The 22,797-nt window shown below is 42.7% G+C and overlaps 3 protein-coding genes and 1 long non-coding RNA gene across 5 annotated transcripts in view; 2 read left to right on the top strand and 2 right to left on the bottom strand.

The window, feature by feature from the left end:
- LAP3 (leucine aminopeptidase 3) overlaps positions 1-209 on the bottom strand; it is a 110,573-nt gene extending 110,364 nt beyond the window's left edge. The window contains exon 1 of the mRNA XM_085848180.1: positions 92-209. The gene's annotated coding sequence lies outside the window, so the exon portion shown is untranslated. The remainder of the gene's footprint in view (positions 1-91) is intronic.
- A 53-nt stretch (positions 210-262) lies between these two features.
- Positions 263-9,077, top strand: LOC147015723 (uncharacterized). The gene is made up of 3 exons (XM_085848184.1): positions 263-492; positions 817-900; positions 4,423-9,077. Exons 1-3 carry the CDS (start codon positions 356-358, stop codon positions 4,607-4,609), a joined length of 408 nt encoding a protein of 135 aa, XP_085704310.1. The 5' UTR covers positions 263-355; the 3' UTR covers positions 4,610-9,077.
- Positions 9,078-9,631: 554 nt separating this feature from the next.
- The window catches only part of ST3GAL5 (ST3 beta-galactoside alpha-2,3-sialyltransferase 5), a 65,862-nt gene continuing 52,696 nt past the window's right edge, over positions 9,632-22,797 (top strand). Inside the window, exons 1-2 of one of the 2 annotated variants that reach the window (XM_085848170.1) lie at positions 9,642-9,783; positions 16,519-16,632. The gene's annotated coding sequence lies outside the window, so the exon portion shown is untranslated. Of the gene's footprint in view, positions 9,784-16,518; positions 16,633-22,797 lie in introns of both variants that reach the window. The other variant, XM_085848168.1, reaches the window with a different exon arrangement.
- Positions 11,726-22,797, bottom strand: part of LOC147015722 (uncharacterized) — a 35,642-nt gene continuing 24,570 nt past the window's right edge. Inside the window, exon 3 of the long non-coding RNA XR_015049810.1 lies at positions 11,726-12,808. This is a non-coding gene — a long non-coding RNA (uncharacterized LOC147015722). The remainder of the gene's footprint in view (positions 12,809-22,797) is intronic.

Below are 22,797 nucleotides of genomic sequence, written 5' to 3'. Positions count from 1 at the left end.
TTATAATGGACGAGTTGAGATAAAAAAAAATTAATTAAATAAAAAAACCCGTGAAACGTTTCCCTCAAAAAAGTTATCAAGTAAACACGACCTTGAGTTGTTGGAAGCACTCGGTGGAAGCGTTTCTATTGTTCTACGTCGCCCACCATCCGTCGTGAGTCAACAACATGTATAACACGGTGAAGAGTTCACACGGCGTGGCTCCGCCACTGAGGGCAGGCAGCACGTGCTCGATGACGTCATCGCGAGGCTCATTGCATCATTCGCATTTCGCGGTGTCTGACGCAGCCACCGGAAAAAAGCTGCCCCGCTGACAAAAGCGGCTGCTTTCTGGCGTCTTGGGTGGAGGAGCAGCATGGCGAGGCGGTTCCGAGGCCCCGGGTGCCATCATGAAGGTCAGTCTCAGCCAAGAGCTGAACCTACAAGACCCAGGTCTGAGCTGATCTTCAGAAAGCTGTGGAGCATGAAGTTCAGAATGAAGATTAAGAAAAGGTGAGGTCGAAATGACGCAATCGCGCGTTGCTGTGGACAGGCGGTTCACCTTCTGGTTATCATCGAGCAAAGAATGGTGAAATGGTTTATTTAATTTTACTTGCACGCACTCGGTCACGTGGAGAGCAGGCGATCAATGAGAAAGTGGGTTGATGGAGATGACTGTGATAAAACTTTTGTAAAAATGCCAAATTTTCTTTTATAAAGCTTTTCCTCTCTCATGTATTAAAAACACGCACACGCACACGCACACGCACACGCACACACGCACACGCACACACACACGCAATGACTCATGTTCGGCTTGGCATCTTTTTGACCCAGGATTTCCCATGGAAGGCAAACTTTTGCACAGAAACAAAGTGAGAAGTCCACAAACAACGAGGACAAGAAGGTGAACAAGAAGAGGTGAGTCAATCTTAAAACTCACAACCAGGTCGTCCAGGTGTACCATACTTCCTTTCTCCTAGCTTGTTTTCGATGAACCATAATATGGCTATTCCTCATTCTAAACTTCGTCGGGTTTTGATGATGTCATGAACAAACACCTTCAGAGAAACTTTGGTGTGAAGGTTTGTAGATTGTTGGTTGGTTGTGCTCACCACGTGCCTCAGCATCCTTTACTGCATTTCCGCATCCGAGCCCTACCAAGCGGAGACATCGACACGCACGTCGTGTATCCATCGCAAGTAGGCACTGCACCACTCCTGCCTGCTGGACGCTTCGAAAAATTCCACACCGAGTGGGATTCGGAGGACCACCACCCAGTGCTGGATTAACAATTAGGCAGACAAGGCATGTGCCTTAGGGCCAGCCAAAAATTTGGGCCAAAAATTATTTTCACATTAAATATTTGTCTTTTTTTGTATTAAATATTTTGTTCTTGAATCAGTTCATCTTTTGTCTGGGGTTCATTTCCATGAGCCTGAGATCGAATTTAAATTTTTCAGGCCATTCTCTAAAATTTCAAAATGTGCCTTAGGGCCAGCCGAGGCTTAATCTGGCACTGCCACCACCCCGTTAAAGTGTGGCATCAGTTTATAATTACATCTTTGTTTTTACACGATATGTAGAAGAGTGCACATATCGCACGAACTGTCGTTGGTAAACATCGGTGCACTTTCATCGGCCAGGGAGCGCAATCGTCTCTGATCTGTCTCGTCTGGGGTTCCATTGCCGAGGCGACGATAACCTGTCGGATTGGTGCTTCACAGGCCGGGCGTTGCATCACAAAGTGCATCGTCCGTCGGATGGACATTAAACCGTTGGTAGGTGTTGAAGATCCCACGGTGTCTTTCACTGGACTCGGGGAGTTATCTCCGACACCCTGAGCAAATTCTTTCCCTGTGATGAAATTGTTCCAAGAACTTTTTAACATCCCACCGCAGACACTCCGCGTGTAACATAAATGGGAACATGCTATTTAGTCACTTTATTAAAGTCTGATGGGCTGGCGAGACACCAAACACCTGGAGGTACTGTGCACACTCACCGCTGAGCTGTCTGAGGGTTCGAATCTCGACACAGCTATAAATTGTCATCCTGGCGTTCCCCATGCAGGGTGAGGCATCAATCGATGTGAGTGCCGCGATTCGGATCGACATTAAGCCGGGTATCCCATCTGATGGCATTCGTTAAAGATCCCACGGTGGCACCAGGAACAAATCACAAACTCTTCCTCGAAAGCGCACAGGCTCTGCACCAGCGGCACAGTCTCAGCTCAGTAATGATGCAATCAGGAGGCTGAAATCAGGATTGAATTCCATTCCAATATGCATGTGCTAGTAACATCAAGAAGTAGTTGGACCAGTGTTTGCATTAATCGCGGCCTTTACACAGCGTAAAATGACTCGATAAGTAAGTGCTGGAAGGGCTCATAAATATTGCGAATTAATTCACTCACAAATAGTATTGCCATGAAAAACGCAAATGTATCATCAATTAGAAAGCTGTCCAGGGCAAATGCTGAGCCTTATGATACTCTCATTGTTTATGGCAAGAAAATCCTTGCAGGTCAGCCTGACATTTTGGCTCGAAAATAAAAAACCTTTGCAAGATCTTCTCTTGTTCCCATTCGTTGCACGTAGCTTAACACAGTGCTGTCCACACAGTCCCTCGAAGACCACAAGTCGCATCACATAATCAACCGACGTTTACAAACTTAAAGGTGTGCTTTGAGAATTAAATCTCACCTGCTTTATTGGTAAACGAAAGCAAAACTCAAATAATATATCAGCAAGTTATTTTGAAAATGCAGTTAGAAATATGGTCGTCATTGTTGGTTGTATACGTCAAGTAGCTACGTGTTAGCATGAGTTCCTTCAGGGGCATGGTGGTGTCGCTGATGCATTTTCCCCCTGTAGGTTAGAGTAACAATTTGTAATTTGTTCAGGGTGCCGGTGATAGCTTACCGACTCTTTACAGACAGAAAACACCGTGGGATCTTTAACATGCACAAACTAGTTCTGGCAAATGGGCCACCCAGTTTAACATCCATCTTATGGAAGGTGCACACATTGATGTCTCGCCCTGTCTGTGAAATGCCTTTACGACAGTTTATAGCCGGACCAAGATTCAAACTCGGGCTAGACAGCTCAGAGGAGACTGTGCATTTCTCTCGGCTATGCCACCACCCCAATAAATATGGTAAAGGGCCTTTTGATCGGTGTTCAATAGATATTTATAAGTAGGTGACACCAATCCATTTGACACCAATCCACCAATCCATCCACCAATCCATCCATTAGACTGCACACGGTAGAGCGCATACTGAACAGTTTACGTTTTGTATCCCACCGAGAGGCCGGATCTGCTTCCGGACCTGAACCAAAATCTAATCGGTTTGTTCTTGTTAACCTCACCAACTCATCCATATAGTTTTGTCATAATTCATCCACAACTTTGTAAAATATCATGCTATTTATCGTTTTTGGCCCTATCTCTCAATTATGAAGAATCACTGAAAATATTATCGGACACGGATCCGGATCTTCACCAAAATTTCATCAATTTGTCCTGGTCACACACCCAACCTGTCCATCAAGTTTTTTTTTTTTTTTTGTTCAAATCCATCCATTTTTTTTTTTAGAGATATCGAGCTCACAGACAGACAGACAGACAGAGATGAAAACATAATGTCTGTCCACTTTCGGTGGTGGAAGTAATTATTCTGTTTAAATACCTTTTGTGTTGTCAAAACTTTAGAAAAGTGGAGAACCAAAGATAATAATTAGAGGGCTGCAAGTCTGGCCTTCAATATGTTACACAAAGCCTGCAAAACTCACTTTAACACAATTCTGAGTCAGGATGATGTATTTTCATTTGAAAAGAGTTGTTTATTAGTTTAAATGTAAACATTAAGCATGTAAGAGAGGATATAATCATATAACACATCAATACAAAATATTAAGTCAGAAATATACTAGTTGCTCAATGCAACCTGTGGTTAACCATATATTGTGTAAAGCATTTAAAGTGGCTATAACACCTAGGAGTGAGGGGTTGTTGGGGGTGGGGGTAGAGGAGGAATTATAGGTCGCAGGTAGATATATTTTGGGCCGCAAGTAACCAAGACGCCGGTTTTCCCACCACTATTTCAGGGTTCTAATCTTCAATTCTCGAGACCATTTTGCAAGTATAGTATTTACTTTGCCAGAACTCAACCGACATATCGCTTCGCACACAAGAACAGGATTAAAAATTGTACTGATCCAAAACATCAATTTGCTGTTTATGCAGCTTGCTTTGTAATACTGTATTGAGACCGGATAAAGGAAATGAATGCATGCATCAAGATTTGAAACTTTCCATTATACAAGCATGCCAAGGCCTGAGTAAGTAATACAAGCGATTGGAGTCTTTCCTGCCCTCCCCCTATTAGGGCGTCCTTTTGGACCCAAGCATGATCTCTGCTCTCCTCACAACCCGCAGGTTTATCATTCGCATTCGGAGGAAAAAAAGAAACCAGCAAAATTGTGAATGGGGCGTTAAAAAGGCAAGGAATGGTCTCGTTAAAGTTCTATCAACACTGCTTCTCGGCGTCTTTCTCCGACGGTCATCGGTCCGTCCCCAGCGACTCGATCCAAAAATCGACGTCTGCAAGAACGGCCAGGCCTGACCCAGTTTCCCTTTAATTTCACGGATTTATTTTGGTTGGTGTTTTGAATCACCTTGCTTTTGCTTTATTTGTTTCCTCTTTGTTTTTTTTTTTTCTATGGTGATTATCATTATTATGCCTTCCAAAGAAAATCTCATGACAAATGCAATTCAATATTTCATGATGATGAAACTTGTTTTGTCGAACTGAACCTTTACTTGACTGTCAGAACTTTTCAATTTTATTTTTTTGTCAAGTTTTTCTTGTTTTAACACACCATTTGGTATGAAAAAGTAATACATTTGTCAAATCCTTAAACTTCTTAGGCAGAGAGTTTATGTTGCTTTACAAAAGCACTTTTGGAGATTATGAAGCAACTGGGCAGTGGAGTTCGAGGAGAACAAAAGAAACGCTTTTAAGGAGCCAATACGGACCGCTTTTCTGTCTTCTACCATCTCCTGTCCTCGCCCCCCCCCCCCCCCGCGGGCTCTCTCTGAGATCTATCCCGCCCATATTTCCGCAGGGTGCTCAAGGTCCACCAGCAACCCCCTTCGGGTAAAACTACCAATGGCAGAAATCACTGCTCACCTTTACTCTTTCATTACCTCTGCCGCCGAAGGTGAAGGAGGTTATGTTTTCACCCCTTTCTGTATGTTTGTTTGTCTGTCTGTGTGCAGGATATCTCAAAATGTTGTGAACTGATTCGAATGATTTTGGTGAAGATCCGAATCTGGATCTGGATACGAGAGTTATTTAATTTTCCAAGTGATTTTTCACCATTGAGACCTAGGGCCAAAAACAATATATAGCATGATATTTCAAAAATGTAATGGGACTGATTTGTTTTCGTGGATCAATCATTGTGTGGCAGAGGTGTGTGCTCTCCCAAGTGCCCTTCTAGTTCCTCTTTTTTTTTTCCCCCACCTTTGGAACAAACTCCCACACTCTCTTCAATCCCACTTTTCCCTCCAGGTCTTCAAAACAGCTGTTCACCACAATCTCTTACCTTCCTCCATCGAAAACCATGATCTTTTCTCCCCTCGTTAATCCACCCCAAACCCATCTCCTCCAAATTCCATGCTTTACTTCCTGAAAGTCCCTGTAGTGTCCATCTTGTTTACCCTGTGTACCCTGCCCTGTTGCTCTCCCTTCCACAGATCTCCTCATGTCCCTGTTCCCACTGTTTTTTCCTTTCCTCTCCCCCCCCCCCCGCCCTTCCCCCTCATGTTGTACGTTCCGTGTTGTACGTTCTCATTTGAGCCTCGACAGTGTATACAAAAAAGGGCCCTCCAACCTGCGCTGGGTTTGCTGAAATTTATTTCAAGTTGTTGTCATAATCTACAGGGTCATAATCAGGTAACTCTACCCAAAATGAAATGCCAGAAAAATACCGAAAGATATACATACTGTCTTGTTTTTTTGTGAGAAAACGCAGTGATATCTACATTTACCACGGGTCGAAATTAATATTACCCCAGTGTCTCGTACTTTTCAGCCGAGACACCAAAGACCATAGTAAAGTTAACCAGACTTGGCATTGAAGTTCAGGCATCCACTCTTGTCTGGATGGTTGGCGGTTCAATGCCGACCTTAGCTGAGTCGTACCAAAGACTTTAACAATGATATGTGCTGCCCCCTCAGTTAACTTCAGCATTTCGAGGATAGAACATAAACAAACCCCATGGGTTGGTATCCCTTCAGGGCGGAAGATGTCTCCCCAAAAATTGCCTGACATATAAAGTTCAGTGTGTGTGTGTGTGTGTGTGTGTGTGTGTGTATGTGTGTATGTGTGTGTGTGTGTGTGTGTGTGTGTGTGTGTGTGTGTGTGTGTGTGTGTGTGTGTGTGTGTGTGTGTGTGTGTGTGTGTGTGTGTGTGTGGTTTGTGGTTTGTGTGGCAGCTCCTTCATAATCATTAGAATCTGTAAAAGTAAAAAAAATTTAAATTGACTTTCATCAAAACCTTGAAAAAAAAATGTAATAAACACAATTAAATTTTTGTTTTGATGTTTTGATACATTTTTAAGACTCTGCCTAACGGGTTTTAAAAGGATTTGACATTCTTTTTAAAATAATTCAGCTTTTTGATTAGTTTTTTTTAATATTATATGCTGTATCTATTTTCTCAACAAGACTGGTTCTTGGTGTTCATAGTTGATGTTTCTTTACTTTGTTTTATAACACTTTTCTAAAAAGAAATAACTGACACCAAGTGCAATGTACTGAACAATTCACTTTATTGATGTTACAAAGAATTTAATTTGTTGCTTATAGTTTGTTATTATAGGAGCATGAATTTCCTTTAACTCTTGAGGACGTCGTGACAATGGTAACCTATACATTTTTTTTATTAAACAAAGTTTTTTTTTGTTTTTTTTTTTAGTTTTTTTTTGGGTTTTTATTCCTCCTTCTCGATGGAGAATTTTTTTTGATGCACGTCTGCATCTTACATAATTTTATTTTGATTGTTGAAGGTAATTATGGCTGGAAGGATGGCCGAGATGTATGCGCACCTGCCTCTGAGCTGTCTTGCCTGAGTTTGAATCTCGGCCCAGCTATAAACTGCCATCCTGGATGCAGGACGATCCCCCTCGCAGGACGAGACATCCATGTGTGCGCCGTCCATCGGAAGGACGTTAAGCCTGAGGACCTGTCTGCCAGCATTGGTTGTTTGTGGAGTTAAAGTTCCAACGGTAGCCTTTGTGAAGAGCAGGTGAGTTATCGCCGGCACCTGGAACAGATTGCAAAATGCTGCCCTGATTGACTGCTAGAGTGCAATGGCAAACCACCTCGCATAACCCTGGCCAAGAAACTGCTTCGGCAGCACCAACGCTACGATCAAGAATATATGGTACGTTGCTGAAAGGAAAATGATAATTTCCGATTTTTAACCTACCCTCAAAACTTAGACTGACCCTGAGTTTATTTCCCATTAATTGTTTGCCTTCCTTAATTGACAACGATTCACGTAGTTATGGAGAATTTGTTTGGGGGGAGGGGAACACAGGAACAATCTCTGATTCCAGTCTTCCTCAATGCACTGTGACAGGAGCAAACCTAATTTAAATGGGAATGACAACTCTGGGTTAATTGAGTTATCGTGACTTGCTGTGGTGCTCGCACATTATTTAACGCAGCCGGCCTGCGGAGGTGACATCGCGGCATTGTCAAATGCACAGGAATATTTCCGAGTAACAATTTCGTCCGGTCACATGATGTAAATATAATCAGAGTGACTGACATAACCCTAGCATCGAGCTATCCTGTATCAAGCTCCAAAATGGAATCACTTTGGGAAGGCCTTGTGAAACCGGAAGCATTCTTGTCAGCAGTTTCACACTCATGTCAATAGCCAAGAATTTTGGCCAAAGTTTGTTTCTTCTTTTCTTTTTTAAAACTTGGCAACAAATATGAAACGATGGTGTTTCGTTAAAAGGTGCATGCGTTGTAATTCTTGATGAGGAATAAATCTCCCCTTATAATGAATGTGTTTGAAATGAATTCTGTAACATGGAGAGTGTTTAAAAATAATAATAATAATCAGAGGATATTAAAAACATTTCCGATGATGGCGCCCTCGGTGGAGCAGTTGTGAAACGTATCTGAATGGATAAAAATAAAACGGGAGGATTAAATACATTCCGAGAGACAGGTGGGACTTTTATTTTCACCCATTTCCAACAACAACCGACAGTTCGACCATCGTTCATGTCGCACTATTGCATAGACGGCTATTAAGCGTTATCAGAAACACGTTACTGTCCTCAAACCTTTAATCCAGCAAATCTACTTCTGATAACCAGTTTCCATGAAATACAGATCCAACATCTGTGGGTGTTTTCTTGGAACGCAGGCCATTTTCACGTTACGTACTCAAGAGAGTTGGAATTTTGGCACCTCTTCCCAGCCCTGTCATTATCCCTACACATATTGCATCCATGCCCCTTCTACCCTCAACCAAATTCCCTCAAAACTTCCGTTTCCAATTTTCTACCACATCCGTCTACACACCATTACTCTCACTTTTCCCTCCCCGTTGTTCTCTTCCTCTCAATTTAGCCCCATAACTCTCCCCCTGACCCCCAGACTAACGATGTATATGGTTCCAACTATTATTTGGACTTTGAGAGATTATTTAACACTGTTTACTTGTTGGATTTTTAAACAATATATTGTATATCATTGTTTTAGAATGCATCTGATTTCATGTTTGTTAAAGATCCCAAAGTGTAGGCAAGTTATTGCTGCCGGGGTATCCTGAACAAAGAACAATTTCAGAATTCCTACCCAAAATCGGCTCCAGTTGAACGTTGGCCCTGGCCAGCCAGTTCGTGAAAAGACTTCGGCGAAGCGTCACCCATTGCCGACCAAACAAGAAGATGGCATTAATTTTGTGGCTGTTAAAGAGGAAGTAGTTGCAGTCGTAATTGTAGTTGATGCTAAACATTGATATGCCTGTTTGTTTCAAAACAAAATAAATTTTTGTGAATCACTTTGTTGAGGAACTATCTATTCGAGGAATGGGTCAGCATGCTCGGAATGTAAATGTACGAAGAAAAATAATTTTAAAACCAGGAAGAAAGCTGAAGTTGAAGTTAGTAATCACCCCTTGTCTATAATGTAGATTCTGAACCTTTCTCAGGGTTCTACAGGATTTGTTTTAAGTACAGTACATAAAATATGCCCCCATGACTGAATGAGGAGGCAAAGAGTAAAAAGGCAACAAACTGATAGTGGAGTCACCTTTGGACACAACAAGCAATGGAATGAATGAATAATGAAAGGGGAGAGATACGAGGGGAGGAAATACAGTAACCGGCAAGTAAGAGAGTTGGGTTGGGTGGCTTTAATAGGGGGTATGGATGGGGAATGACAGGTTATGCTGGTGCACAACCTACTGGAAATGAAAATTTGAGATAAATGAAATGCACATTAAAACTAACCCAAACAGAAACGGCTTGAAGAAAATGGAATGAGTAAAAACCCATAAATTACTGTTCTGCTGGGTAATAATTCACAGGTATAATTATAGTCGGACTTGAAGCAGTTGCTGTAGTCTTTCCAACCACAGGTACAGATGCCACCAGCCTCTCCCAACCAGTTGTTCAGTCCCTCCAGTAGAAAGCTAGAAAGGAAAAACACGCTGACAAAGGACAGCTTGAACTCGTGAGCTCCACTTGGACTAAGTTCATGGATTGGTATGTACAGCCTGTTGGGGATTGATATGTACAGTAGTCATGTGAAGTATGAGTCACCCACCATGAGTGGTGGTATTCTGATTATAATTTAACTATATAGTCAACAGAATGATGTAAGGTAAGATGTCACTCAAAGTTGGAGGCAACTGAAGACTCCTCTTTCACTGGTTTCTACCACCTGGGTGTGGGGGCACATCGCTGCTAACTTCAGATCAACTGTTGTTGATCTCTTACTCCAAGCAAGCTGGTGCTCATTTTACAGACATTAAAAGGATGACTGGTTGAGTCGACCCGTCTGGTGTTATTTTGGTACGCCTACAGTTTGAACTCATGACCCTCGTATTCAAAGCCAAACTTTAACTGCGAAACCACCATCAGGCTTTCAAACAGAATAACAAGTCGACTTCTGTGCTGTTTTTCTTTTGAAACTAAAGGGTTTATAGAACACCTTTCCCCACACATCTTGAGAAAAAGGGCATGGGCGGGGTCTCCGAGCAGCAAATTTGATTGGTCGAGATGATGTAAAATGACATATTTTGTCCAAGTCCTGCTAAACGAGAGGTTTTTGAAAGTGCCAAGAAGGCGAGTTGTGTTCTACAGTGTTCAAGTATATCATTCAATTGAAGTAAAAGAAATATTTTAAAAGTTGTAGAAACATGTGTCTGTGTCTGTTCCCCACTGTTTTGTCCCTTCCACTCCCGCCCCTCTTGTCTCATGCCTCCTTGCTGTGAGTTGTGTGTTAGCTCTCATACGAGCCTCGACCAAGGTATACAAAAAAAAAAAAAACATTTCGTTTTTGGTAGTTAAACCACCATTGATTCAGCATCTTTTAAACCACCTTATTGAACACATTACATTAGTTCTTCGTGTCTGTTGTCTGTGTCCTTTGACATCGTTGAAAAAACAGTAAGTTTCCTGTTTGGAATTGTTTTCAATTTTGTTTAACTGCCAGACAGGTAGACAGACTAAAAAAAATTATCTTACTCATCTGTGCATGCACGATCGGGACAAATTCAGAGCCAAAGTACTGTTAAACTACATGTTCTGATTCCTGTTCAAAATATTACATTCAATCGAAATCAAGTTGTTCCTCGATTATACTGACGTTCGTGGACAGATAGACAGACAAAGAAAGTGAACCAATTGCTTCACCCTGTGTGGCTCTTTGTTTCGTGTGTGCATAGTAATTGTGACAGATTCAAAGCAACAGGCTAACCCTCCACTCCCTCCACTCCCCCCAACCCCCCCCCCCAAAAAAAACTATTTAAAAAAAACCGGCTTTATTTTTTGAATCTATCTATAATTCCAGGTGTGTGTGTGTGTGTGTGTGTGTGTGTGTGTGTGTGTGTGTGTGTGTGTGTGTGTGTGTGTGTGTGTGTGTGTGTGTGTGTGTGTGACCGCTGTTTTTCGACAACCACTTGTCCGATCTAATTGAAATTTGCCAGGTATATTTCTGGGGACCTGAGTATGTGCCTTTTCAAGGTTTGATATTAATCAGACAAGTGCTTCCCAAGTTATGGCCATTTATTTACCAAACCAATGACAGGACATGTTGCTGCGTAGGCGTGGCCGATGGGGAAAGGGCGCCATTTAGTTACCGTGGCGTAGGAGTGGCAATTGTCAATGGCAGCGAATGTCACGGCAAGCAAAGACAGGGAGGTAAACTTAATTTTAATTTGGATTTTAATTAACTGTGTGTGTGTAAGTATCGCAGCAGTTGTTACTTCAATGCATGCGATAATTCGTGGAATGCATGTGACCATTCCGTACGGACACGCACTACTTCTGGATAGTGATGACTTACTGTATTCTAATAATTTCTCGATTTCTAATGCGCATTTATAGATAAACACTGCCCCAATCCAGTCGTCGTTTACGAGAGCGAAGGAACGGCCTGTGTGGTTGTTTGAAAGTTTTTTTTTTTGGGGGGGGGGGTTGCACATATGGCCACGCACATACGGGCACGTACTCGTATATAAGAATGCTAGTTTTGTAAAAGGAATTCCATAAACAGGCCTTTTGTTGAGCTGACAGTATGGCTATAGTTATGTGCATACGCCTTTGAGCTGTCTAGCCTGGGTTAGAATCCTAACCCAGCTACAAACTGTAATCCTGGTGTTTCACAGGCACGATGATTCATCAATATCTGTGCCATCTATCAGACGGATGTTTGCAACTGGAGAACCGTCTGCCAACACTTGGAGGTGTTGGTGGACATTAATTATCCCACGGCATCTTTTGTGAAGAGTGGATGAATTATCGCTGGAACCCTGAACAAATACAAATTCCTGCCCAAATCACTTTCAAGTCAAATGTCAAGCTTAGCCAGCCAGTGTGTGAAAGACTTTGAGCATAAACGTTCCTCAGGTGACCCCACAAAAAGGTAGTAATAATCGGGGCCATTTTTGTAGTTGTTGCAGCCATCATAAAAAATAGGAATTTTGTGTCAAAGAAACTCCTTTCATGAAACTTGCACTTTTTGTTTGTTTGCAGCTATACTTTATTACAGCCAAATGTTTAAAAAAAACATGTCAGTGTGGAAAAAAAGTGTTGATTTTAATTTCCAACGGAGAGTTTTGGGGGAAATTAATGTTCAATGTTCAAGATGGAAATTTCAGGAAAAAAATTATAATCAGATTTATTGTGAAAACATTCATTATATTTCCGTTTCTGTTCACGGCCATGCTGTTTCCAGTGATGGCGCTGCTGAAGCTGTCACAAGGGAGAGAATTCTGGGTGTTCAAATAGGATCCTCAGGATCTTCCAGGTGGAGGCGAGCTGGTTTGTGGGTCTATTTTTGAACTGAAGACTAAGAAAGGGGCTCACAATCCAGTAATTATGGCTCGAGATGAGATGCACGGTTTCTGGGCAGGAGACACTACACTGTACAGTTTATTCTCCAGTTGCATGCAATCTCATGAGAAGATGTTGGCCAGAGAGTGTGTACTTTCATCCCCATGCTAGTATCAGTGTCTGGGGTTAATTCTTGCAGTGAATCAGAAACCCCTGGCAGTTATCCACGGTTCTGTAAAACAAAACAAGGATTGCAAATTAAATATAAACTCTCCAAGAGAAATAGGACGTAGCCGAATAATGGTGGTAACATGAACAAAGGGATGCACGCATCGGTAATGTCAAATGAGTAATGAGCTTCTCTTGACAATTGTCTTGTACTTGGGATAAACTTGTGTGTTAAAACTCATAAGAGAACCTAATTATTCACATTGAAGCCTCAACAAAAGATTACTCATTACCTGTTAGAACAATTAATGGTGCCAATAATACAAACAAACAAACAAACAAATAATGATGCACACACTCAAGCAGAAAGTACAAAGTGAAAGAGACATGGTATCGGAGCTGATATTTCGCAAATGGTGGACGTTCTTGACAAGAAACATGAACAACGAGTTATGTAGGCTAACATGATGTCTTCATATAGATCCACAGTGCTCCTGACGTAAGTGAACCACAAGAGGGCAGTGTGTAACTTCATGACCGGGTTGTTCGTCAAACTTAATCAGGGAAGGAGTTTGAACATTAGCTAAGGTAGGATGTTTAACATTCACCAGCAAAGCGGGTGGGGATACCTGGCTTGTCAGGACGGAATACCCATTGATGCGGCACCCTGCCTGCAAACTACCAGATGACGGTTTACAATTGGCTTGAGAATCTGAGACAAACTGGAGAGCTCAAAGGTATATATGCGACCTCTGAGCTTGTTTTCCAAAGGGCATGCGTCACTATTCATAATCGATAAAATAGTCGTCGAATAAAGGATTGCATTGTCATTGTCAAACAGTCGAATGGGTACCATGGATACGAGGCATATTAGGCACCGACATGCCCAATGTGAATCGGCCATAGAAGACAAATTTAATTTGAGTTATATTTAACCATTTTACTGAAAAGTTAGGCCTTATTGGAAATAACACGTGATCGGCGCTAAAACAACACCTTGATTTATTAAAAGAATCTGCTTTGCCCCCATTGGATTAATGTGAGGCAAAGACCGCACTCAGAAACATTTTCAAAAGAGAAATTCCTGAGATTCCAAAAGCATTCCCAAGAGGCAAATTTCAAAGTTTATACTCTGGGTTTTCAATAGTCATTTTCTCACAATTCAAAATGTATAAACACCACCTGTTGCGGGGAAGGGGTGCGAGTCCGGAGGGAGGAGGTTGGGTGGAAGGAGTCAGGGGTGGGGTGGTATTCCGGAGGGAGGGGTTGGGTGGAAGGAGTCAGGGGAAGGGGTGGGGTGTGAGGAGGAGGGAGGGGTAGGGGCGCAGTGTGAGTCCAGAGGGAGGGGTAGGGGTGGGGTGTGAGGAGGAGGGAGGGGTAGGGGTGCAGTGTGAGTCCAGAGGGAGGGGTAGGGTGGGGTGTGAGGAGGAGGGAGGGGTAGGGGTGAGGTGGTAGTCCGGAGGGAGGGGTTGGGTGGAAGGAGGGAGGGGTAGGGGTGGAGTGCGAGTCCAGAGGGAGGAAGCAGGGGAAGGGTGAGAGGTAGGACTTGGCATTGCCTGCCTTTGCTGGTGTAAGATAAGTGCAGAAAAGTTTTTCAGTAGAATGGACAGTGACATTACCACAGGGCAGAGTTTCAAAGTAAAGAAGATGAGAGTTAGGGTGGTAGTAAGGCAGGTCTTTCACTCAGAGAGTGGTAAATGTCTGGAATAGGCTGTAAACTGATGTATATGGATAGGTGATTGGATACTCAAATGAAAGACCAAACACTCCATTGGAGTATCATCAGAAGGAACTCGTATAAGCAAAGATAGTCATGAGGAGGAATCTTGGGTGTGTTCAGTTCCCAAGTTTATTGTGGAGCACTCACTAAGTGTCTTAAGCACTCAAGCAAACACTCCAATTGAAACCGTTCATAAAGGGGCTGTCACACCTTGACGTTTTAGTCAGCGTAGGGCAAGGTATCAAAATGTATGCAAAACGCTGGCGTACGCTGAACTATTGATGTTTTTCCCCATTTTTGGACGTATTCATAACGAGTTGGACGTATGCATAACGTATTAGTCACGTACACAGAACGTTTCAATCACATATAGATAACTTATACCAACGAATGTTGAGCGTGTTGTCGGCGTTCACAACGTATGCCCAACGATAGTCTAACTTATGCATAGCGTGGCAGCGTATCGCCGACGATCACGTGGCGTAGGCTATTAATAGGCTGCGGCTCCACGATTCAAATCTTATCTGCACTAGACATCGAAGTGTGAAGCCGCTGTCACACCTTGACGTTTTAGCCAGCGTATGCCGACGTATGAAAAATTTGCCAAACCAAGCTGGCACACGTCGAATACGTTATGGGTTAGTTTTGTATACGTTAATAGCACGCTGGCATACGTCATAGTACGCTGGCATACGTCATACGCTGAGTACGTCGAGGAATTTTCAGTATGTTGAAAATTTCTCGACGTACTCCACATATGACACACGTTCCGCATACGCTGGCATAATTTGTAGGCACGTTACGCGATCGTTGACACACGTGGACACACGTTACTTGTAAGTTACTCATAAGTCGAAACACGTCGAGGTAATGGTTAGCGTCAGTGTTCGAGACTCCCTGGTTTTTTTTTCTTCGGTATGACGGTCATGTTGACACTTCGATTTCTAGTGCGGTTATGATTTAAATCGTTGAGCGGCAGCCTATTAATTATATTGTATTATAACCGCACTAGAAATCGAAGTGTCAACATCACCGTCATACCGAAATGACCGTTTTTACAGCCATTTTTCCCTGCTGTGCAGGGGTTTGGCTTTTTGTGAGGCAATGTTTTTTATGGCCGGATGCCCTTCCTGACGCCAACCCTGGTCGCCTCTTACGACACACAGGGATATGGTACACCTATTCTAACCGGGGCATACACCGGGACCAGTACACTGGCACTCACTTCGCCGACCTCGGAAGGATGACAGGCTGAGTCAACCCCCTGGTGTTAATTCAGCAGCCAACGGGGCTTGAACTCAGGACACTGGGATCCCAAGCCGCCACCCTAACCACTAAGCCAACACCAGGCTTCAACCGTCATACCGAAGAAAAAAAATAAAAATAAAAACGCTCCCCTTTTAGCCGTCCATGCTGCAGTAATTTATCCGGTGCGGAGCGTTTCGACGCTGGTTCCTCCGAAGCTATTAGCACTTCATACAATGGTCCGCGCTTGGGTGGTTTGCCAAGCACGGACTGCGCACATTCTTATACACACTATACCTCACACACAGAGTCCCATGGAGCCAGCACGGTTTCAAAAATAACTTTATCACACTCAGGAGGCTCGCCCTCCCTTCCGTCACACGAACCGCAACTCCCGTCTGGGTCGATGCGTGTCCCGCACTCTCTCGCGCACTCATCCATGCCATGCTACTCATGCTCTGCACACAATCTGGCACAATCATACTGGGGGCTTGTGTTACCCCAAGAGATCCCGGGGCTTCTACCCCCCCCCCGCCCAAAACTTGTCATGTACCCTTTTGCATCATGCGCCCGCTAAACCTCGCATGGCCTTACAACTGAACTCACCAGGTCGCGGTCTGCTTCAAGGGAGCATATGCTCTCCCCTTGTTCCTGAAGGAGGTTATCCTGACCCTTACATCGGGTCTCAAGACATTCAACAAGCTCTATCTTAACATCTGTGGAATTTTTTAAAATTACATTCATGTATTCTCAATTATATTCACTTGCTGCTTTTAGTTGTTTTAACTTGCTACGACTGTTTTTAACAGTACTAGTACATGCCCATACGTGTGTGGCCGCATCCAAGGAGGTGGAAGTGATGCCAAGGCGGAGGTGGAAAACTTAAAGGTGGAGCAGCAACCTTCGACATCGGGCTGGCAGAGGTAAAGGGCGAGATGCAAAACATGGACTGGATGATGGCGGATGAGATCAGGACAGTGCGTAAGGAAATGAACGGGATGAAGGAGAATGTGGAAGGTGTTTGGACCGCGACGAAGATGGGAAAAAGGAAGAAGTCACAAATAAAATAAGGAGCCACATGCATGACCGTACATCCAAATAATAACAAAAAAAACTTTCAAACCGTGTGCCAGAAACAACAACCACACTGGCCGTTCCTTTGCTCTCGCGTGCCCGTACATGTGTGGTTATACGTGCAAAAAAAAAAAAACTTTCAAACAACCACACTGGCCGTTCCTTTGCTCTCGCGTGCCCGTACATGTGTGGTTATACGTGCAAAAAAAAAAAAACTTTCAAACAACCACACAGGCCGTTCCTTCGCTCTCGTAAATGACGACTGGATTGGGGCATTGTGTTTAAGAAAATCGAGAAAGAAATCGAGAAAGTACAGAAATCGAGAAAGAAAGAATACAGTAAGTCGATAAATCGAGAAAGAATACAATAAATCGTCACTATCCAGAAGTTAAATCCTCACTGTCCGGAAGTTCGCATATCGCAGCTATGATTGTTCGCAATTTAGTTTTAATGGCTAATTATTCAATTAGCGCCAACGTATTTTGCCTTTTCGCAATGTTATCGCAAGGAAAAACACAAGGAGAAGAGAAGAGAAAAAAGAAAAGAAAAAAACGTACGTGCAAAAAAAAACCTTTCAAACCACCACACAGGCCGTTCCTTCGCTCTCGTAAACGACGACTGGATTGGGGCATTGTGTTTATCTATAAATGCGCATAAGAAATCGAGAAATTATTAGAATACACAAAGTCATCACTATCCGGAAGTCCGTACGTTGTAACCCGTAATGGGAAACACAGCTGAGGATCTCTTCCCCATAGGCCACGCCTACGCAGCAACGTGTCCCGTCATTGGTTTGGTAAATAAATGGCCATAACTTGGGAAGCACTTGTCCGATTCATATCAAACCTTGAAAAGGCACATACTCAGTGCCCCAGCAATATACCTGGCAAGTTTCAATTAGATCGGACCAGTGGTTGTCGAGAAACAGTGGTCACAGACACACACACACACACACACACACACACACACACACACACACACACACACACACACACACACACACACACACACACACACACACACACACACACATTGCTGGAATTATACATCGATAAAATAAGGTGTTACTTTTGTACTGGAATCAAATTGACTGTCAGTAAAATCTCCTTTTACAGTCTTTTTATCTCCATGGTGATGGAAGTGAATATACAAGCAAGATAAAATTGTATCCTACTAAATCTTATGTGCTTCATCTCACTGAAATATGTATATATATATATATATATATATATATATATATATATATATATATATATATGTATATGTATGTATATATATATATGTATATGTATGTATATATATATATGTATATGTATGTATATATATATATATATATATATATATATGTATATGTATGTATATATATATATATATGTATATGTATGTATATATATATATATATATTCAAAACTAGTATTTCCAATGTTTTGAGAATCTCATTACTCAATGGTGAACGGAATGTATGATTAAATAATGGGCTTGTATATCCATCCACCCGGCCTCTGTGTTTTGTTCTGACTCTGTTATCACTCTCTCCTCCTCCTCAACGCTGACCTCGTATTCCCACACTGCAATCGTGGCCTGAGCGTGTCTATTCCGCTTCCCTCCAAAAGTGGCCATGTCTGCAGTTCCCTTTCTTGATGCTTGTCAGCCCTCCGCTCCATTCACCCTTGTCAGGTGTTTAGCCCTCCCTTGTCTTTTGCTCTCCAGCATAGAATAAATACAATTGCTCTGTGCATTTTGGGCAGAAAGAGGATTGTGTTTGATATTGCTTGTCCTGTATTTCCTTCTTTCCTATGCACATGTTTGTTGTTATTTGTTGCTGTTGTTTTGCTGTTAATAAATGGTCTGAGTCTCCGACAGAGAAGAACTGAATTTCTTCTACAACGTCTTTCACCTCTTTTTCGAACTAGTGTTTGCTCCTCTTTTACCTTGTGTAATTCATCCTTCACCCATTCCATCCCTCTTTGTGTCTCTGTTAATTCCTCCCTTCTGGCCTCCAATTCCCCTTTTGTTTCCTGCTGGCCTTGTTTGAAATTTTGGATCACATTCGTGTTTTTCCCAATCTCGTCTTCCAATTTCCCTTGTCCTTTCATTATTTCCGTCATCCCCTGTCTGAGTTCATCTACTTCTCGCTTAATCATCGTTATTTTATTTGTCACTTCTTCCTTTCCCATCTTCGTCGCGGTCCAAACACCTTCCACATTCTCCTTCACCCCGTTCATTTCCTCACGGGCTGTCCTGATCTCATCCGCCATCATCCAGTCCATGTTTTGCATCTCGCCCTTTACCTCTGCCAACCCGATGTTGAAGGTTGCTGCCCACCTTTAAGTTTTCCACCTCCGCCTTGGCATCACTTCCACAAGATTCATAAACAGTGAGTAATTGGCCTTCACCACTATTATTTGGATCTGAACTTTTGGGATTGGTTCTGCTGGTGTAAAATTTCTCCCCTTGTTGACTGTGTGGGTTTCATTAGTCCTTGGTTCGGAATCGGCAATGTCTGCACACACTGAGCATTCCACTTGAATGGCATGTAGGCATTATATGTGACCTCAACGAGGACCCTGTCTACCACTGTTGGAGTCTTCCCTTTGACGGAACTTTGCTGGAAGAACACGTCCCCATCAACAAAACCAAAGTTATCATGTAACTTGGTAACAACGCCTGTGAACATTCGCTGCTTCTGTGGTTGGAGCTGAGCCTTTACCTTCTCCACCAGCCCGGCCTTTCCCTCAGCCTTCACCTCACTGTGCATTGCCTGCACCTCGGCCCTGAAGCCAACGTGCATTGCTTTCGTATCATCAGCCAGTTTTTGCATGTTCCCGATTATCGGTCTTGTCCTGTTTGTAAAATCCCTTTCATTTCATCCCTCAGTTTTTGCATATCACTCCTCCATTGGTTTTGTCCCAGTTCCATCCGTTCCATCATTTGCTTCATTACCTCCATCGCTACGTTCCTCGTGAGAGGAATTTGCCGGTGGGGGTCCCCAAACATCGTTGCCGTCCCGGTTTCCCCCAAGGTTATCTCTGGGTATTGCTTCAGGGAACGATCTCCCTCAAAGCTGTCTTCCTGAGTCATGGATTCTTCCAACGTTGTTGTTTTACAACCCACCTGGACCAGCTCGTCTTGGTCCTCCATGATCCGTACAGACAATTAAATAAAATTTATATTCTAACCCGCTCATAATTTTGGGGTGCGTTAAGCACACCCCAGGTTCGAATCCCACTCCTGAACACCAAAGTGTTGCAAGCTGAAGACTCCACTCGACATTGGATATTGTATGTATATATACAGTTTTACCAGGGTGTGTCGTGAGAACAGATGGAACTTTGTGAACTTTAAAATTGCAACATAGAAGGATAATTTGTCTGTTTTGGAGCTTGCTTATAGCCCCAGGAAAGGGTGTAGGGGGGGGGATATTGTGGGTTCAGATGGTCATCAGATCGATAAAGTTTTGCAAGGTTGTGTACATCAGAGGAATGTGTGTATTCTGCCCTCTTCTAGTTTTCCCAGCATATATTTATTAAATTATTTTTCAAAGCACTGAACTAAGATAATTTTGCATTTTTACATTATTATAAATTGCATTTTAGTAATGTAGTTTCCACAGTTCCCCTTTTTGTTCAAACAGAACAACTTAATGATTTGTTCTGTAAGAACAAACCTGATAAAAATCTAAATATGTCGTTTGGCTAGCAGCCGGCTCGTTTGCACTGCGTCACCCAAACTTGCGCTCTGTGGTGGGTTAACACCCTTGCTAGTGGATGGAGCCCCGATGGGGGCCACCACCTCCTCATCCCACAGAGTTGGGGTGCCCAGGCGATTTTGGAAAGAAAGGAACCCTGTGCACACCAAACATATACATCCAATAGGCAATTGCTTTTTTCAATTATACTAATCAGGTTTTATCAGAGCAAGCCGCTTGAATTCCTTTTCCCCTTTAGTTTTAAAGATATCTCTATTCCACATCTCTTCATTACAATCATCCATCTGCTTTTAGTTCTTTAGCAACAATTGTTGAATTCTTTCAAAAGGGTTTTTGTCACTTCCAAAGGTACGAGTGTTTGTACTTTCATATTTTCCAAAAACCACCACCACACGGTGTCTTAACTAAATTTTAAACTAGGTTCTTCATTTTCTGGGTTTTGTGGGTCTTCAGAATCTTCAGAGATGGTTGGTCCAGGGAAACTTCATGTGCCACCATTGTTGTTACTGTGGTAAATTTTCTCTCTCTCACACACACACACACACACACACACACACACACACACACACACACACACACACACACACACACACACACACACACACACACACACACACACACACACACACACACACACACACACACACCGATCATTACTTTTATGCACGCTATGATGACAACAATAGCAATGAATATCATAAGCCCAACTAATAATATGTGGAGTATCCATGTTCCCTATCCACGAAACACTCCCATTAACCAAGATCCGAACCCTCCTTCCTTAAAATAGTCATGGAACTCTGCAGCTACCTTCCTTACATGTTGTACCACGTCATGGATATGTACCTTTAATGATGCTTGGGGTTCCACGAGATTATTCATTCGTATCCTTATATCTATCCTTGTCCCAGTAATTCATCCCTTAATGGTTACTTTTTCTTCCCCATCTTTGGCATAGTATTGGCATGTCGAGTTACCCAAGTAAGGTCCATCTCCTTTTCTACTTACGAGGCAAGCTATCCCTACTTCTCTATTTATCACCTCAAAATGCGGTAGGTATTTCTCCAATCCTTCCCCCTTAGTTAGTGAGGCATAATCTGTTTTATATCTTAGAGTGTGGTCATCTTTTCGCCATTTTGTATGAAGGAAGTTATGTTTCACCCGATACTTAGGATAGCACCAGTGCCAATAGTCAGTACATTTGTATTCCCCCTTCTCCCAGTTACTTGTAATTTCTAGTGCTCTCGCCCTCTCGTCCCCTACTCTACGTTCTGTTCTAGTTATGACTGGGTCAGCCTGTCGACGAACCAGGTACCCGCATATATCTTCCCCTGAAAATGGGACTGCCAAAAGGGGTAGTCCATGCTTGGATGAGTGGGGGAGCTGTGAGCAAACCCAACACTTGCTTTTGTTCATACTTTTAGCATGTTGTAAAGATATTGCTAAAAATTACCCCCATGTGGGGGTGACGGTCATCTCTATAATACCACAAGTTCTCAATGTTCAGTTATGACGAAGACTACTGCACTGCGCAGTCAAGCTGCGCATTTTAGTTAAAGATGACTCGGCATTTTGGCGTGTGCGCACGAAATTATATTTTGAAAATAAATGCCGACGTTTACATTTCGGGTTTTGAAACTTTTGCACCTTCAAGATATATATATACAAGATCAGCTGCTATGCAATGACACTATTCACTAACTTTTACCATGCCCAGTAGAGAATATATAGCCTCTTGAAGGTAGGGCAGTTTTTGCAAACTTTGAAGTCACGTGATGCGAAAACGAAAGCGAAATTCGAAAATCTGTCCTGACCAAATTTAGATATTGTCCCATACATTCATATGCCACAATCAAATTCAAGATCGCTTGAGAAATGAAGGAGGAGATAGATTTTGAAAATCGTCATTTTCGCATTTTTTGCCAACTTTGAAGTCACGAGACACAAAAACGAAAGCGAATATCGAAAATCCGTCCCGATCAAATTTAGATATTGTCCCATAGATTCATATGCCACAATCAAATTCAAGATCGCTTGAGAAATGGCGGAGGAGATAGAATTTGAAAATCATCATTTTCACAACTTCAAAGGCCTCGTGACCTTAACCTTGACCTTGACCTTCGGTGACCTTGAATGTCATACCATCGTGTACGTCTCATCGACCTCTATCAGGATCACTAATGACCAGATCTCCCGCTTCAACTTCATGTGAACGGACGGACGGACGGACGGATCGAAGGACATCGACACCCATATTATTAGGTCATGCTCGGAAGAGATGACCTAAAAAGGTGTTCAGTGGATG

The sequence above is a fragment of the Eptatretus burgeri genome, chromosome 12 (genome assembly GCF_056783735.1).
Source record: "Eptatretus burgeri isolate ZD-2024b chromosome 12, Ebu_testis_v1, whole genome shotgun sequence".
NCBI classification, from domain to species: domain Eukaryota; kingdom Metazoa; phylum Chordata; class Myxini; order Myxiniformes; family Myxinidae; genus Eptatretus; species Eptatretus burgeri.
The sequence above is the reverse complement of the archived record's forward strand: the minus strand, read 5'-3'. Positions and strand labels throughout refer to the sequence as shown.